Here is an 18,426-nt window from a genome sequence, read left to right as displayed (position 1 = left end):
TAGGGCTGTCAAATGATTAATCACGATAAACACATCCAAAATAAAAGTTTTGTTTACATAATATATGTGTGTATACTGTGTATATTTATTATGTATATATAAATACACACACATGCATGTATATATTTAAGAAGAATATGTTATGTTTAGATATTAAATATATTTATATATAATAAAATATATGAATATAAACATATAAATGTATATACATGTAAAATATTTTCTAAATATATAATTTATGTGTGTGTATTTATATATACATAATAAATATACCCTGTACACATACATATATTATGTAAACAAAACTTTTATTTTGGATGTGATTAATCGTGATTAATCATTTGACAGCCCTAATATATATATATATATATATATATATATATATATATATATATATATATATATTATATAAAAAACGCAAAAAATTGATCCGAAACTTCGAGATGACAAAATTATTTATAATAGATAGATAGATATAGATAAATAGATAGATAGATAGATAGATAGATAGATAGATAGATACCTGAGGACTTCTTCTGACATCATTTAAAGGGACGTGGCGTGTAACGTTAATGTTAGAAAACACAGTAAACCAAAAGGCTGGGTTCTCAAGTTTATGTATTATTTAAACACGGTAATGTTTCAGTGAACACAAAAGTTATTTTATAAAATTATATATTTTTGATCGTTCACATCTGTGAAACTACTTCAGTCCTTATGCTTATTGTAATCGATATTCACTGACACAGCCATGACCATCCATTTGACTGGATTTCTGATTAGTGCAAAAGTACTCTAAATTACCAGGGAATGTTCTAGAACTCTATGGATCGATATTTCCTCCGTTTAGGAACATTCTGCTGTGTAATATGCGGAACTCTGCTGGCGTTCTCCAACGCTGAACGCCTCAGCGTCCGCGCGAGGTGATTGGCTGCTGCTGCGCTCGTTCCATGTTCTGGACTGTTCTCAGGAAGAGTCTTAAGCGCATAACGGCACACTTCTGCCTTCTGCTGCAGACAGCGCGCGCTGCGAGACCACAGGTGATTGACAGACTCACAGCGTTTCTGGTGAGCATTATGATGAATGTTGTTATTATGCGTTTAAAGTTAAAGAGTTTAGTTTTTTTTTTAATTATAAACAAACTATTGCACAGTTGCTAATATTAGAATACTAAGACGTACCAATATGCGTTGAGTTTGATGTTGTTCAGGCTTGATAGTTTAGCAACTTAACGGTACAGTTTACTTAACAGTCAAAATACTGTTATCATTTATTCATCCTCATGTTGTCCCTAAGCTATGATTTTCTTTTTGTCGTCAATCATAAAGTGATGTAAGGGAAAGACAGACGCTGTCATTCCGCTAACATTTCCAACACGAATGAGGAAATTACAAAAGCGCTAGCTAAATGTGATTTTAATATTTTTAACTGCGTTTGATCTGCATTCTGCGATAATATGGAATGTTCTAGAACGTTAATAATTGATGCCATTTGAGTGGTTGTGCGCGGGCTTGATTAGGGGCTGTGGAATGTTCTAACAGCAGATGATTCCGGAATAAGACACTCCCAGTTTTTCCAATTCAGGAATGCTTAGGGAAATCACAAATGCTGCATAATAGTTTGGAGCAAACGAAAGGAAACTGAACATTAACTTTCCCTCATAGGCAGTCAGTTATCTTAAAGGGATAGTTCACTCAAAATTAATATTTTGTCATTTTACTCAGCTGAAATTCTTTCTGGCCTTTATTTTCCACAGAAGAAAGTCTTGGAACGACTTGACTTTTTTGTCATGGTTTTTATTTATAGACATATAATCACTAATTAAACCTAAGGAATGATAAAGCTGTTGTGAAGTGATTTCCTCAGCTCTGTTTAAAGGAGCATCTTTTAACACAGTGACAGCTGATCCGCTCTGTGGTCCATGTTGGCCACAGGATCATCTGATGTCTAGTGTGCCAATAAAGCTTCCCGACTAAACAGCCATATAGTGTAAACAATGAATTGAGCTACAGTATGAATATGATATCAAACAAATATACATCCCATATTTTGGAAGGCTTGGGTTGGATGCTTAAAATATATTCCATCACTATATATTAACCACTGCCATGTGTGTTTGCTGCCAGCAGAAACCATGTCTAAGGGACCAGCAGTTGGCATTGATCTGGGGACCACCTACTCCTGCGTGGGGGTCTTTCAGCATGGCAAAGTTGAAATCATTGCCAATGACCAGGGTAACAGGACCACACCAAGTTATGTAGCATTCACAGACACAGAGAGGCTGATTGGAGATGCTGCCAAAAATCAAGTAGCAATGAACCCCACCAATACAGTCTTTGGTAAGCAGCTTTATGCATTATATAATTTGAGATTTTTAAAAATGTATCTGTATCAACCAATATTGGACAGTTAATTGTGCATACTAATTTCCTGTAGTGTTACATTTAGATTACACTCACTCAGTTAAGATTTAAACACAAATAATTTAATAACACCGGTATGTGTAATCTTTAGCAAATCTCAAAATGAAACTTTAAATTTGCATATTGTACATCTAAATGTAGCTAAACAGTTGTTTTTTAGTCTTCATTTAAGCAAAATAGTATGAATTTAGGCTATTTGCAAACATATTTATACGGTTATTTATGTATTGTTGAACATGTTCAGAGTTTGTTGCCATATTTGTTTCTCTAGATGCAAAAAGGCTCATTGGACGGCGGTTTGATGACTCTGTTGTGCAGTCAGACATGAAGCACTGGCCGTTCACTGTTATTAATGACAGCTCACGCCCCAAAGTTCAAGTTGAATACAAAGGGGAGACCAAGACCTTTTACCCAGAGGAGATTTCTTCCATGGTGCTTACAAAGATGACGAAATTGCTGAGGCTTACCTTGGAAAAGTAGGTTTCTGTCAAACACAGTATCTGTATTTGCTAATGGTTCTGAGAAACCATCTCTCTTGTTGCTGTAGGTCTAAAGGCCAATATACTTCAAACGAAGTTCGTTTTCATTCTTCGTTTGGCGGCAAAAATAAGTTTGAAATGTCTGAGCGGCGGTGTACTGTTTCCGAACATTCCAAAACCCCCGGGCTGCCGGAGGCGGGGTGTAGATTAATGTAAACATGTGTAGCGACGTTCCCATGTATCTCCTAAGCACAATAAAGATGCAATGATGTGTGAGACGGGTACCAATGGTCAGAATATTATAGACAAAAGAATAATGATTAGCAGCAGTTTAGAGTCAAGTATCATGTTTGCAATACAAAAAACCATTCCATTCCCATAATCAGTCTTTAAGTGTGAATGGCTCATAGTTTGAAAACTTTAGCATGATGTGGAACAAATACTGGAGTCATCTCAAATCTTACTTTATATAATCAGTGTTCATTTACCTTTTAAATTTGCTTATTGAAAGAACAACAACAGCAGTAGCAGTAGTATGGTGTAACATTTATTTAAAACACATGTATTTGGTACTTGCTACCTTATATCTTTACTCTTTCCTTTCATTCTTTTCATGGCTTCGGAAAACTTGCATCTGATGTTTCTCTACGTTACTTTTTGCATAACTTCGTCAATACCAGGCTTCATTGAAATTTCTTTCTAGGAATTAAATGCTTTCTTGTACAGGTGTGGATATATCTGTGGCCGCTCAGCTATTCGACGCAGTGTATTTATGTTGCTAGTGACTTGCAGATGTTGTTCTCCCGAATGACCTCCAATGGATGAGATACGAACCGGGAAAAAAAAAATTGCACGTCAAAGAAGGTGGAATTTCAGAACACATCCACCGGTTGCATAACCGCCACGGACCAATGGAAGCTCAAAGGTGTTTAGGAGCCAAAACGAATTCACCCAGAAAGTTCGCTTTGGTGAGCTGTTTCGAACTGCCGAAACAAACTCAAAACAAACTTCGTTTCGGACTGATTTTGTTCAAAATGACGTCATATCAGTTCGTTCTTCGATTTCATTTGAAGTATATCGGGGCCTTAAAGATGTTTACATGTCTAACCTGTCAACATTGACACACAGTAGTTTATTAAAGCATGAAAGAGGCCTTTTTGAATAACACGTCTTAAACATGAACTTTCTAATTCAGAGGATGACTTCAGTAAAAAGAATCAGCTGTTAACTTACACTTCATGAAACTGTGTTCACAGACCATCACGAATGCTGTTATTACAGTACCTGCTTACTTCAATGACTCTCAGCGCCAGGCCACTAAGGATGCTGGGACTATCTCTGGCCTCAATGTTCTACGAATCATCAATGAGCCAACTGCTGCTGCCATTGCCTATGGTCTGGACAAGAAAGTAAGTGTGCTACTTTTACTTACAACAATATTAAAGGAGTAATTGTTGAATACAACTGATTTATTTGTCTGGTACCAGGTTGGTTCTGAGAGAAACGTCTTGATCTTCGATCTTGGTGGTGGCACTTTTGATGTGTCCATTCTTACAATTGAGGACGGCATCTTTGAGGTCAAGTCCACAGCCGGAGACACTCACCTTGGCGGAGAAGACTTTGACAATCGCATGGTCAAAAACCATTTCATCTCAGAGTTCAAGCGGAAGTATAAAAAAGGACATCAGCGACAACAAGAGGGCTGTCCGTCGGCTGCGCACAGCATGCGAGCGGGCAAAGCGCACTTTGTCCTCCAGCACTCAGGCCAGCATCGAAATCGACTCTCTTTATGAGGGAATCGATTTCTACACTTCAATCACCAGGGCTCGGTTTGAAGAGCTCAATGCCGATCTCTTCCGTGGCACGTTGGATCCGGTCGAGAAATCCCTCCGTGATGCTAAACTGGACAAGTCTCAGGTTCATGAAATTGTGCTTGTTGGAGGATCCACCCGTATCCCAAAGATCCAAAAGCTGCTCCAGGACTTCTTCAATGGGAAGGAACTGAACAAGAGCATCAATCCAGATGAGGCTGTCGCATATGGAGCAGGTAATGAAAATGGACAACATTTTGAATGGCCTAATCTTCCATGAATGTCCTATTAGAGACATATTTCCTTTTTATAGCTGTTCAGGCAGCCATTTTGTCTGGAGACAAGTCTGAGAATGTCCAAGACCTGTTGCTCCTGGACGTTACTCCTCTGTCCTTGGGAATTGAGACTGCTGGTGGCGTTATGACCATCCTGATCAAACGTAACACTACCATCCCAACCAAACAAACGCAGACCTTTACCACTTACTCCGACAACCAGCCTGGTGTCCTCATTCAGGTGAGCAGATGTTTATATTTTTTTTATTTTTTTTTTTTGTCCACAGTTTCTGGCAAAGTTTCCCATTTAATGCATTCCTCTACTGTAGGTGTATGAGGGTGAAAGAGCAATGACTAAGGACAATAACTTGCTGGGGAAGTTTGAGCTGACGGGCATCCCTCCTGCTCCGCGTGGTGTCCCCCCAGATTGAAGTAACCTTTGACATTGATGCCAATGGCATCATGAATGTCTCTGCTGTAGACAAGAGCACCGGCAAGGAGAACAAGATCACCATCACCAATGACAAAGGTAACATAACTCTTGATCTCCTGATTGTCTTTTGTTATTGGAAACCAAAGTCCTAATCAAAGGTCCCAATTTTTTCCAGGACGTCTTAGCAAGGAGGACATTGAGCGCATGGTCCAGGAAGCTGAGAAGTACAAGGCTGAGGATGATGTCCAAAAGAGAAAAGGTTGCTGCCAAGAATGGCCTTGAGTCCTACGCCTTCAACATGAAGTCCACAGTTGAAGATGAGAAACTCAAGGGCAAGATTAGCGATGAGGACAAGCAGAAGATCCTTGACAAGTGCAATGAAGTCATAAGCTGGCTGGACAAAAACCAGGTATGGTTCTCCACCTTTGTGGCCGAGATGTCCAGTCATCTTTGTGCATCCATAGTACTCACTGCCTTTTGTCATTTCTGTACAGACAGCTGAGAAGGATGAGTTTGAGCATCAGCAGAAGGAACTAGAGAAGGTGTGCAACCCCATCATCACCAAGCTGTACCAGAGCACTGGTGGGATGCCAGAAGGAATGCCTGGAGGCTTCTCAGGAGCTGGAGGTGCCCCTGGTGGAGGTGGATCCTCTGGACCAACCATTGAAGAAGTTGATTAAATTATTCTGAGAATGTTTCTCACTGTTTGGAGCACCTTCACAAGTAAGCTTTCTCTTTCGCATGTTTCTAAAATATTTATTTTTGACCAGTTGTGAGTTGATGTATAACTCATGAGTTTTGTTACCTGCTTGCTTTGTAGCTGTTTTGAGCAGCATGTTTTTGTTCCCATGTTAAACATGTAAAAAATGCTGCATATGCATCACATTCTGGTGTGTCGAACACTGACAATAAAGTATTTGCTCTTCACAAAGTGAATGCTGTGTGGTTAATGTTCTTCCTTAAAATAAAAAGTCTGAAATACAGTAAAGTAAAGTTGTTGCAGTGTATTTTATTAAAGAAATTTAAAGCAGGGAAAAATCAAAATTTTTAAATCAGAAAAAAACATATTTAAAAGAAATTAAAACTTTTGTTCAGCTAGATGTTTCTTTTGATCAAAAGTGACAATAAAAACATTAATTTAGTTAGAAAAGATTTATAAATGCTGTTCTTCTCAACTTTCCATTTATCAAAGAATCCTGAAAAAGTGTCACAGTTCCCCTATATATTATTATAACATAATATTAAGGAATAAAGGAAAAAATTAAGGGAATTAAGGAAAAAATATTAAGGAATGTTTATTGCATATTAAAAATATTTCTGAAAGATCACATAACACTGAAAATACAGTATGATAATGGCTGCTGAAAATTCAGCTTTGACATCATAAATTACATTTAAAATAAAAATTAAAAAATTAAAAATCATACTGATCCCAAAGTTTTGTATACTGTATATATTTGGAAACTGCTTAAATGCATATAAAATTCTACAAGAACTTCAAAGAATTATCTAAATATCAGCCTAAAAGCAAGATTTCTAAATGTTGTTTTCTTCTATAAACTAAAATATATAGTCTATTTTGGTACCAACCTGATCTGCACATCTTATTAGTTTGTATAGGAAATACACAGAATATAAACAAAATTTTATACTGAATAAGTACTGTATTAGTAATTTATTAGTTTTTGTTATGGGATTTTACACATTCAGACTGAATGGATCAAATAGCAGATCTAAGATGAGAAGCATCAGCGCGTCATGGGGCCTCTCGGTTCATACATCCGGTAAGCACACATATAGAAGATCCCTGTAAGAGAAAGACGAGGGATATTAATAACTACTACATTAGCAACAACTTCACTCATCTTTACTCCTTACTGAAAGACACTGACCATGTTGTCATGATGTAACATTTAAGGGATAGTTCACCCATTTAGAACACCCGATCATCTTCGGAACACAAATTAAGGTATTTCTGATGAAATGCAAGAGCTTTCTGACCCTGCATAGACAGCAATACAACTGACACATTCAAGGCCAAGAAAGGTAGTAAGGACATTGTTAAAATAGTACATGTGACATCAATGGCTTCATAATTTTATGAAGATACAAGAATACTTTTTGTGCATAAAGAATGCAAAAATAGTGACTTTATTCAACAATTTCTTCTCTTCACTGACAGTCTTCGACGTGTGTTCATGACGCATGCGTGTGGTGCTGCTGATGCAGTAGCCAGCGTTCTGACGTAGACCTGGATGTGCTGTGCCTTGTTTTCAATCAAAGGATTGTTCACGGATGCGTGGTACTCTCATGAAGGCATGTCGACAAGAAATTGTTGAGTGAAATTATAATTGTTTCTTTGCGTAGAAGAATATTTTAGTAGCTTCTTAAATTAAAGGGATACTCCACCCCAAAATGAAAATGTTGTCATTAATCACTTACCCCCATGTCGTTTCAAACCCATAAAAGCTTTGTACGTCTTCGGAACACAATTTAAGATATTTTGGATGAAAACCTGGAGGCTTGAGACTGTCCCATAGACTGCCAAGTAAATAACAGTGTCTAGGTCTATAAAAGGTATGAAAGTTGTCGTCAGAATACTCCATCTGCCACAAGGATGCACTGTTTTCTTTCAAATCAAAGCTAAATACACGTAGAAACAGCGCATCCTTGTGGCGCGGCTGATACAGAAGAGCATTCACAGCATATCGGTGATATGGAGAAACACAGAGAAGACTGTTGACAAAGTAATCGTTATTTTTGTTTTCTTCGCTTACAAAAAGTGTTCCCGACGCTTCATATAACCCAGATTGCACGTCTGATGGTAGATGGAGTATTCTGATGATGACTTTCATACCTTTTCTGGACCTTGACACTGTTATTTACTTGGCCGTCTATGGGACAGTCACAGGCCTCCCGGTTTTCATCCAAAATATCTTAAATTGTGTTCCGAAGATGAACAAAACTTTTACGGGTTTGGAACGACATGGGGGTAAGTGATTAATGACTAAATTTTCTTTTTGGGGTGGAGTATCCCTTTAAGGTTGAACCGCTGATGTCAAATGGACTATTTTAACAATGTCCTTACTATCTTTCAGGGCCTTGAAATTGTAGTTGTGTTGCTGTCTATGGAGGGTAAGAAGCTCTCGGATTTCATCAAAAAATTTCTTAATTTGTTTTCTGAAGATGAATGAATTTCTTACAGTGTTGGAATGACATGAGGGTGAGAAATGAATGAGAGAATTGTAATTTTTTTGGTAAACTATCCCTTTAATTAATTTATTCTGGATTAATGCTTGTTCTTTAAAGGACTATCCAGGTAAAATGCTGTGGGATTTTGTTGAGTACAACAGAAAATATTCTATATTCTAACTCTTATCTCAGTTTAATAAAAATTTATGTATATTTATAACAGAATATTCATTTCATTAACATAAACATAAAGTGTACCTGACATAACACATAAACATAAAGTGTACCTGAAAAGAAAGTGAGCACCACAGAAACCCAGCCCATTATGAACGACCATGAGAACCGCCAGTTCCCATATCGTTTTCCATAGTAGTTGACTGTCATCCCAGTGTAGACAGCCATAGCCAGCAGCACAAAGAAGCCTGGGATGTACAATGCAAACAAACAATGACTTCACATACAGTACTGTCAGTTAGATATATAAGAATAATTTAACTTATTAATGTTATTTTTAGGATTGGATGCATTGACATTCTTACATGACATGAAATACAGAATTCCCGCAGCAAAACGGTTTTGTCAAAATCCATTAAAGGAGGAGTAATTGATGAAAGCCAAGACACCGATGATGATGCCAAAGAAACAAGCTAAGATGGAAAGGATCATGAAGGCCCGGGTGGCATCCCAATATGCTGTTCAAATAAAACCAGAGATTAGTTGTCTTTTTTTTTTTACTTTGTAAAAATTTTCAGTGTACGTATTTTATGTCCAGGGTGTGACAGTCTCACCAATGCTGTCTGTCAGTGTCATGCATTTTCCAGGTAGACAGTAGCGCCACAGGCCCTGATGCATGTAACTGCCAGACTGGCGGTACTGCATCCAGTAATCAGTGGCAGTGGAGATCACCAGGAGTATATTTCCCACTCCTGCACAAAACAATCCACCTCCCATAAAGCTGTACATCTTGCACCTGCAGACACACTACAGACAAAATATGAGTCAATACTAAAATTAATTCCAAACATATGTAAAAATACTTTAATTACAGATTAATTAAAAAACTGTAGCAAGTATGAATGTATTAAATGTTATTAAATATGATTAATTTAATTATGCTATGTATTATGTTTTGATTTTATATATTTTCAGTTTTCATTTTAATTTAATTTAAGTTTTAGCAAATTTGACAGTGCTTTTGTCATTTTTATTAGTTTTAATTTATATATATATATATATATATATATATTTTTAGCTATTTAAGTTTCAGTCATTTTCTGTTTTTTTCTATTAAGTTTCTCATCTAACATTTATATTTTATTTCATCTTTATTTTAATTAATGGAAACAACTTTTAGTTTCAGTGAACAACAACAGTGTTTATTATCAGTTTTACCATCATAAAAGGCAGAGGTTAAGTTACAAAGTAAAAAAAAAAAAAATCTAAATTCTAAATTTGTTATGTAACATTCATTTAGTTCTTTTTGTGTCTTACTATAGCATCATTTCTAATGACTGGTTTTCAATGTCTTTTTATGAATTATCTAATAAAGAGAAATGAGTTTGTGAACACTATTTTTCACATGTCCCCTGTACAGTACAGCATTTAACCCCAATCACATCAGCAGCGACTAGATGAACATGACTGATGGCCTAAAATCACCTTTTGTAAAGTGTGAAGGGATTTGGTAAAAGCTCAATTCACAACAACAAATCAAAATACAATATGAAAAAATATATATAATAAAATAACCTACCTCTTTTTCCCCCAAAAATGTTAGCAGACTGAATAGTGTGAAGCTCAATTATGCCAAGGTATTGGCAGATTTCCATGAGCTATTGGCAGTTATTTTTTTGTGGAGGGCACAGGAGCTGGGGTGGAGAGCGGACACCAACAATAGAGCTGTCAGCCAATCAGAGAGGCACATGAGTGCTTAAAGAGAATCTGCTGAAAATACAAAACCATTTAGCACTAGTTTCACTATACTGATGACAAAGTACTTTCAATTGACAATATAGAAACATCATAGAAAAGTTAACAACAAGATGACAAGCAATTGTAAAACATGTCTCATTCTGGTTTATTCATTATAATATTTGTAGTATTTTTTCTTTCTTTCTGTTAATTTCAAGGAGACATTTCAATAAATTTATATACTTTTTATTTTATTTTACAGCAAGAATGTATGAAATATATGATGTTTAAAAATACAAAAGTATGACATAAATGTCCAAAAATTACTTTACTTTTTTTCCCCACTAAGCACTACACAGTCATGATTTGATCCATTCACTTTACTACATTGTCTACTGCTCGGCATTTATTTTCAAAAGCTTCTTTTTAGTGGAGTAATTATAAACTGTCTCCCAAAAGGTTAAGAATCCTTAACGTGAACATTGTGTCTCCCCTGAAAGCTCCATGTCTACTTAGACATTAGATACCACCTAGAGCCTTCACATTAAAGTAATGCAATAGACTTGAATAAATAGAAAAGTAATGAACAGATAAAATATAGAGCTCATCCGCCCACAGGAACACTAATAAAACATCAATCCTCTTCAGTGTACATTGAAACATAAGTAGCAGCTGGAACTTTGTAAATGTGAATGATTAATATATTTTTCCAGGAGAGTTGGTGATGAAGGTTTGGCTACGTTGTATCTTTGAATTTGGTTAAAGGATTCGAGGAGCCCATATGATGAAAGTGGTGCTGTTACAGCCAAAAGTAGCTTTTGGGGTTTAAAATGTTTCTAGTTGACCAGCAGAGGGAGACGTTTTACCATAAATAGAATAAACAGAGAGAACGCAGTACTTTAAACTCTTTCTATGTACATCCATGGCCAAGTGGCATAGGGAATATGAGGATATTTGATATTTCTTGATATGTGGGATTCCTCGCCTGTCCTGTCAACAGCATCTGTCTGCTCTGGGTATTGATAGCAGTGCTTGTAGTACTCTAAATACTCATCAATCATACTGCTATACTCTTCATAGTGTCTCTGTAAGGGATGACAAGCAATTCTGCCCTGCAATATTACATATAAAAACATGTCTTGGCTCAGTCTGGTATGCAAAAGTTATGGTGGCCTGCAACCATATTCAACATACTGTAATGTGTAATTACAGTTACTTATGAAAATATTAAAGATTACAAAGGGAGTTACATCTGAATATTTTCTGTAAAAAGCTAGGATATGTTGAATAATATTAATTTGTTGCTTTGCCTGTTTTTGATGTGAACGATGCCTTCTGCCATTTAAAGACCATTTAGTACAGCAATGCTATTCTTATGCTTTTGATTGGTTCTCTTGGGTGAATTTTCAGTGTACCACTTCTGCCAATTACATCAATCCACACTGGCAATGAAAGCTTTAGGCTACAATCTGTCTGAGAGTTGATTAACTGATCAAGAGTTAACATTTGCTAGAAATTTTAGCAAAGTAATCAAAATGTTATCAAATTTAATCATTTACATTACTTTAATTAAAAGTAAACTGAAATAGAAAACCTTCCCAACACTGCATACTGCTTATCCTAAATAGGTCTACAGGCATTTCTGAGACAGTAAAGGCCTGAGACTATTATAGGATGCTGCAGGGATGATTTTTGTAGGCCAAAACTTGGAAACTAATTAACATTTTCACACTTCCAGTTCCACCGTCCCAAAGTCCGTGGGTTTTTGTTAATGGGTTTTTGTGGTTAAATGCATGCAATAAAGTCTGGTGGTTATAAAGATGAACTAAATGTTTAAGAATCTTTATGAGCAATTACACATTTCCAGGTTTTGGCCTGCTTTAGCTGGTCACAGAGCTTATTTTCTGCAGTGATCTAAAAGCCAGTGGAAAATTTCTGTTGGGTTTTGTAAAGGGAAGCTGGGTGATGCTAACTTGGAGTGGAACTACAAAAAACATCATCACTGAAAGTTACGAACCCAAAAAAAGAATTGTTATGGTGGATTTAAGATTCTAGTATAGGCCTCCGTCCAAAGAATACACCAGACATATGAAACAGCAATGAATGACCTCTATTTTGGAGGGGCATCTCACAAAAACCTATTTTGGCATTCCACTGGTTATTTTTTTCTACGTTAATATGCACATGCACATGAGTAACTCAAAGTTTACTTGCTTTTCTGCATTCTGCTCAGTTTCACCAACAATTAGCATTACATAATTTTCATCCCACAAAAGCAGAGCATATGCAACTGATGTATTGTTAAAATTTGGTTCTTTGCTTAATAGAATCATACTTTTTTGCTAACATAAGGAAAACAAAATGTTATGTACCTTCTCAAAAAATGCATGTTTTGTTTTTTAAATATATATGTTTTGTTGTCTAGGGGCTAGTTAAAAAATAAAAAAAAATACTTCACAAACTGAACAATAACAGCTTCAAAGAAATGGAAGAAAAAAGGGGCTTTTTAATGACATGACTTGTGGAGACAGAAACTAGATTCATGGGGTCCAAGAGAGAAAACTGAGCTTGTATAATTGAAGAGTTTGTGATGCAGTATTAACTCATCTCCTCAATTATACAAGCTTCATTTCTCTGTTCCCAGGGGTGAAATTGTACAAGGCGGATGCCCTCAGCATAGCAAGTAATGCCTCATGATGTCATCCTCTGCATCAGTAGATGCTGATTTTGGAATGACGCAACAATGGCTAAATGATCACATTCTCTGTAATCCTCCTTTGCCTGTCTGAATGGCTTCTGAGGTGCTAAATGCTGATTTTGGGACACACACTTCATATCAGAGTGCTGAGGGAACCGTGGCAAGCAACGCAGTTGTGGTGGATTCATTAGGCTAACAAACGTCACTGTGGATCTGTGCTGCTGGCTAGCTAATTGGCTAATTAGATTTGTGCTCGTCTAAATCCATTTTACAACTGAAAAACAACAATGGCTTCAAGCAATTGAGTTTCCAATCTTCTCCCAGTGCTTTTTCAAGAGAGCAAAAATGAGCTCAAACACTGAATACGCAAGTAGTGAAATAAGGCCTCAATTTTAGAAGACTTCTGAAATATACCTGTTTGAAAAATGACTTAAAACCAGCCTGAATCATTTTTTCTGGTCTCCTGACTCTGGTCATTTTAGCTGGTTTTAGAGAGATTTGGACCATGCTAAACCTGTCAAACAACATCTTAGCCAGCTTGAACCACCTTTAACCAGGTAAACAGGTTTTTTATGGGCATATGTTTTTCTCAAACTCTGTATTTTGGGATCACTTCATGATAACAAGACTTATGAGGTCTGGAGTGTGAGACTTGTTGTGCTGGTTAGAACTCACTCAACTCGGATCCTGACCCAGTCATGATTGTCCACACCATATGTAGGATGCAAAAACTTGTGATCTACAGTACCACTAGGTGAAGACGGATTCTCATGGTTTCTTGTTTTAATCAGTTATCCACATTGCTAGGGCTTTTTTTTATTTTATATATATAAATATTCAAATGGTGTTGAATTTATTGTTCATCATTTCAAGCATATTCAAGGCTTTTAGCCTAATCAAGAACAGATTATGAACTTGACGTATCTATCAGGGGGGGGGGGGGGGGGGGGGGGGGTACTGACAGAGCCAGAATTGTAAAATTAATAAATATTACTTCCTGCCTGTGATTGGAACTGTATTTTCAGATTTCACATTTGAATGAAAAATCAAAAAGTAACAGTCATTTGCATCTCATATAGTGATGCAGCTCATTACACATTCTAGAGCACATATTTCCATGTTTACAAATGTTGTGAAATAATGCATTCTGTCAGTCATTTCTCCTCATTAGACAATGATCCAGCACAGGCCTTGCTGTAGCCCTCAGTTAATCCACATTAATTGAAATAGGAAAAACACTCACGAGAGTAGAGCCCCAAGCAGCTCCTCTACGGTTCAGTTGTCAATGTGGATGAATATAACAATATAAAACCCTAATCCACTGCATTCATAAACAGTGTGGGACGAAAGAACACAAATCAAAGTAAAGAGCCGTCATGAAAACACCCAGCCAGTAATAGTTCCCAACTCAATTTAAATGATACTTGCAGTGAAAATACAAAAAGTGCTGACTTTTATGTACTTATTTATTAAAGGTAAAAACAGATCGGTGGATCAGTTACTTGGTTTTTATTTAGCAATTTTCTCTTCCCCACAAACTCTCAAATGTGGGATCCGTTTGCATACGATCTTGAACAAAATGCCTTGTCCTACCAAAACTCATACTGCAAAGTTGCTTGTATTAATCCACAGACTACCTTCATCAATCCTGGCGTGCTTTACTCCCCCCCAAAAAGATCAAGCTTTAATAATGTCTGCTGTCCCAAAGAACCACTGGGATGTGCTTTGGAGATATCATCAAATATCTCTCTTAACACACGATACCATATGAAATGGGTGTTGGGGGACAGGGACTGACCCATATTTAACTGGAAATACCCAGCATACCCACACGTATCCCTCGCAACGGCCTGCACAGCAACTAGCATACATTTTCAAATGTTCCTTTCTCTCGTTTAAACCCAGAGGGACCCACAGGTTTTAAATACACCACATGTGAGTTAATAAAGCCTGTGCCAGGGCTTGCTGCCTACTAATATTCAAATGGACTAGACTGAGGTGAGTGGGGTCATATCAGAACCAATGCAGAGGTCAGAAAGTGTTTTGTTAAAATTTAAAAATGATCTCCTGAGAAGACGGTCTCAGGTGAGACACACTCACATTCACCTCTTGTTCACATCGTGTGTTGCTGACTTGAACCACCCTACTTTAACTAGGCCATAGTTAATTTGCTCAAAAACAGACTTGTGTAGGCTATTCATTAAACGTGTCGTCTATTTATTTTTTGCGCTTGTGTTCTAAGCGACTGAAAAATGCACATTTCGGTTGACAGCTGTGTTGAATGCTCTTGCACTGATGCTGTTTTAGACGCAAATAGCCCCCCTATGTTTTGTCCTTAAAGCTACATTTTGCAACTGCAACATCTCAAATAACAGTCTTCCAGGGTTCAAATTATTTCTGCTGCTGTAAATTCAATTTATGAAGTGAGGGATTCAACTCAGTGGCTTGTAGAATTTGCATACTAAATAATAGATGTAGGCGTTTGTACAATATTAATTTCAGACGGTCTGATGATCGCTCTCTGCACTGGGCTATATTAGTCCATTTAGATTTAATGAGAGATAATTGAAGATAATTAAGAAGTATCATACGGCCAAGAGTGCTGTTGTTTATCCAGTTCAATATTCAAGAAACAACTTATCTTTTAGACACAATATTGATAGTTACTTTGTCATCTTTCGTCTCTGAGGAAATCTGCAGTGGTGTGTTTGTTCCAGAATGAATCACTGTGTGAAGTTTGATTCAATTGACTAGCTAATAAAATTTCGCTGCATTCGGAACAGTATCGGATGCTATTTTAATTTATCTTTATCAATTGCATGAAAGAATGATTGAATGACTTTGTTTTCATTTATGAATAAATCGGTGGCTTTTTTGAACAAACTGATTGAAAGAAATATTTCATGACTCACTCAAAAAAGACAGTCGCTTGTTCGCCACCTACTGGCTTATGGTTTTTAACTTGAAAATAGGTGATGTCCATTGCATGATTACCTAGGCGTACTTCATTTCAGTTTATGCGGCGCATTCGAATGGTTAAAACTTGAACAGATATAATCCGATATGAAATTAGTGAATTTTCAATATTTCAGTATGAATCACTGTTAAATTAACAATCACTTACATTTCTATTGAGTCTTAGATTCCTCATGCAAACGTGATTGGTGACGCATTTTAATACACGGAGATTTTCCATGATGCATTTTCATGAATTCCATACCCAAGTGCACAGTTATTGACAAAATAATACAGGAAGAAATCCATATCAGTAACCAGTACTGTAAAGCAAGTCTTAGAACATGAGTTTTATTGTGTTTTTGTATGCAATCCGAAACATGTAAAACTGCAAATGATTGATGCATTAGTGGGAAACAGTCTGACATGGCGTGAATCATTCTCCAGGAGAAAAAAAAAAACCTTTCAGTGAGCACATGATAGTAAGGAGACTTAACAACAAAGAAACATTTGGTATTCTATAGGCTTACTAATGTATCATTGGATGGTTTTTGTTTCACAAAGACCGTGCCTGATAATATCTGCTATATTTTTTCACAAAAATGTTGAAACCACCTTTTTATTACATGTAGCCAACCATTGAGGCGTTACATGTATGCACCAGATACATTCAAACCATCATGTTCATCTAAAATTTTCGGACAATTTTTTGTTAAACATTTGATTTTCTTTTTAAACTAATAAATACAATAAATAATAATAATAATAATAAATAAAATAGCACACCTTTCAGCATGCCTTTTTCCTCACACAAGAACATTGTAAACAATTATATACATACAGAGGTAGGACAACAATGGATCATTTAAAAAAACATTTCTAAAAAAACACCTAGACAAAATGACAGGAAAAAAAAAAAACGGTGAAGGACCAGAGCGTGGAGGCATATACACTGCACGGCATATGTTGCCATGTAGAGTGGTGAACAACAGGACAACTTCTTCCTCCCTCATCATATCATGTTCTGAAATAACCAAGCCCAAAGTTACATAAAATCGTCGTCATTTTGTTGCCAAGCAATCAAGTTTCTGGGAAACATTAAAGCAGTAACATGCAGTAAGATTCTACCTAGTTCTAACCAGCAAACATATATTCGTATTTTTAATATTCATTGGAATATCAATACCATGGAGACCGCATGAGGCAACATAGTTTCTTTAAAAAAGTGGAAATGTAATCATTTGCCTGATTCATTTTTAGTGTGCTTCCCAGCTCTGCACGCCAATCAGTGTCCTGGAGCTTATCGATTGTTAATTTTACTGCAATGCTCCAAGGCCCCACGCGTGTGCCAGTGACTAATGAACTTATTCAGACCAGAAGAGATCCCAACACAAACTCATCTAACCCTCATTTCTCCTCCTTCCAGCCCCCAAGGAACGCGAGGTTGCGGAGGATTGAGAGGCAGAGCTTCTGGATTTAGGGAACAGTGGCTGGACAGCTGGTTTGCTTTGAAATACTGGATTAAATCTTCCTCTGTGCAGTGAAATAGGTACAACAGTCCAAATATACAGTGAGAATTAAAAACAACACCACAGAACGATATTTTTATATTTTATTTAATAACATGTTGGGTGTAAAACTATTACATACCATATTTTATTGCATTGCAATGTTAAGTGCTAAGGTATTTGTGGGGTTGATTTTTTAGTACTAATAGTGATACTTGCAATCTCTACTAGCAAAGTTTTTTTGCTTGCATTTAAGTCTGACCTTGTGTGCTCCACTGTGCAGCTGTTCTGCGGTCTGATCTTCTCTCTCTGTGTTGTGGGGGCGTCCTGCTCCCGCCGTTGTCCAGTGTGTCTGTCAGGTGCTCGAGTGGGTCTTCCGTTACAGAGGGGGCTCAGGTGGAGGAGGCAAGTCTGCAGACACGCACAAACCAAAAGTGTGAATGGATCATCTATCCACTCCATCATTATAGAAGAAAAACTGCTTTAATTACTTTAAATCAATAATTTATTAACTATGTGGATTCTTACTCCCTGGTTTCAATGCTTCACGTCTCGCAAGGCCATCCTTTTGAGATTTTCTTCTTAGGCCTGGGCTTTCTGAATTTAAGAGGACGTGAATGATGTGTATTCTCCTAATAGCAGTGCAAGTTTAAAGTAAACAAAGATTTATGATTATGTACGCCATACATAATCATCAGCAATTTAATAAAAACAGTTATTTTTCCAGCATGAAGGGCCTAC

General features: G+C 36.8%; 1 protein-coding gene and 2 pseudogenes across 2 annotated transcripts in view; 1 reads left to right on the top strand and 2 right to left on the bottom strand.

The window, feature by feature from the left end:
• The first annotated feature begins 915 nt into the window (after positions 1–915).
• LOC122139802 lies at positions 916–6,357 on the top strand (annotated as a pseudogene). Its single transcript, XR_006156551.1, has 9 exons — positions 916–1,067; positions 2,127–2,339; positions 2,695–2,899; positions 4,159–4,311; positions 4,390–4,949; positions 5,027–5,229; positions 5,318–5,517; positions 5,597–5,830; positions 5,916–6,357. The product of XR_006156551.1 is annotated as a heat shock cognate 71 kDa protein-like (transcript).
• A 724-nt stretch (positions 6,358–7,081) lies between these two features.
• Positions 7,082–9,591, bottom strand: LOC122139803 (annotated as a pseudogene).
• Positions 9,592–11,423: 1,832 nt separating this feature from the next.
• LOC109054363 (roundabout homolog 2-like) overlaps positions 11,424–18,426 on the bottom strand; it is a 58,568-nt gene continuing 51,565 nt past the window's right edge. The window contains exons 17-18 of the mRNA XM_042740054.1: positions 17,583–17,710; positions 11,424–11,609 (exon numbers count right to left, since the gene is read on the bottom strand). Of these exons, the coding sequence (XP_042595988.1) occupies positions 11,424–11,609; positions 17,583–17,710 (314 nt within the window). The remainder of the gene's footprint in view (positions 11,610–17,582; positions 17,711–18,426) is intronic.

The sequence above is a fragment of the Cyprinus carpio genome, chromosome B15 (assembly GCF_018340385.1).
Source record: "Cyprinus carpio isolate SPL01 chromosome B15, ASM1834038v1, whole genome shotgun sequence".
Taxonomy (NCBI): Eukaryota; Metazoa; Chordata; class Actinopteri; order Cypriniformes; family Cyprinidae; genus Cyprinus; species Cyprinus carpio.
This window is presented reverse-complemented; position numbering and strand designations above follow the sequence as displayed.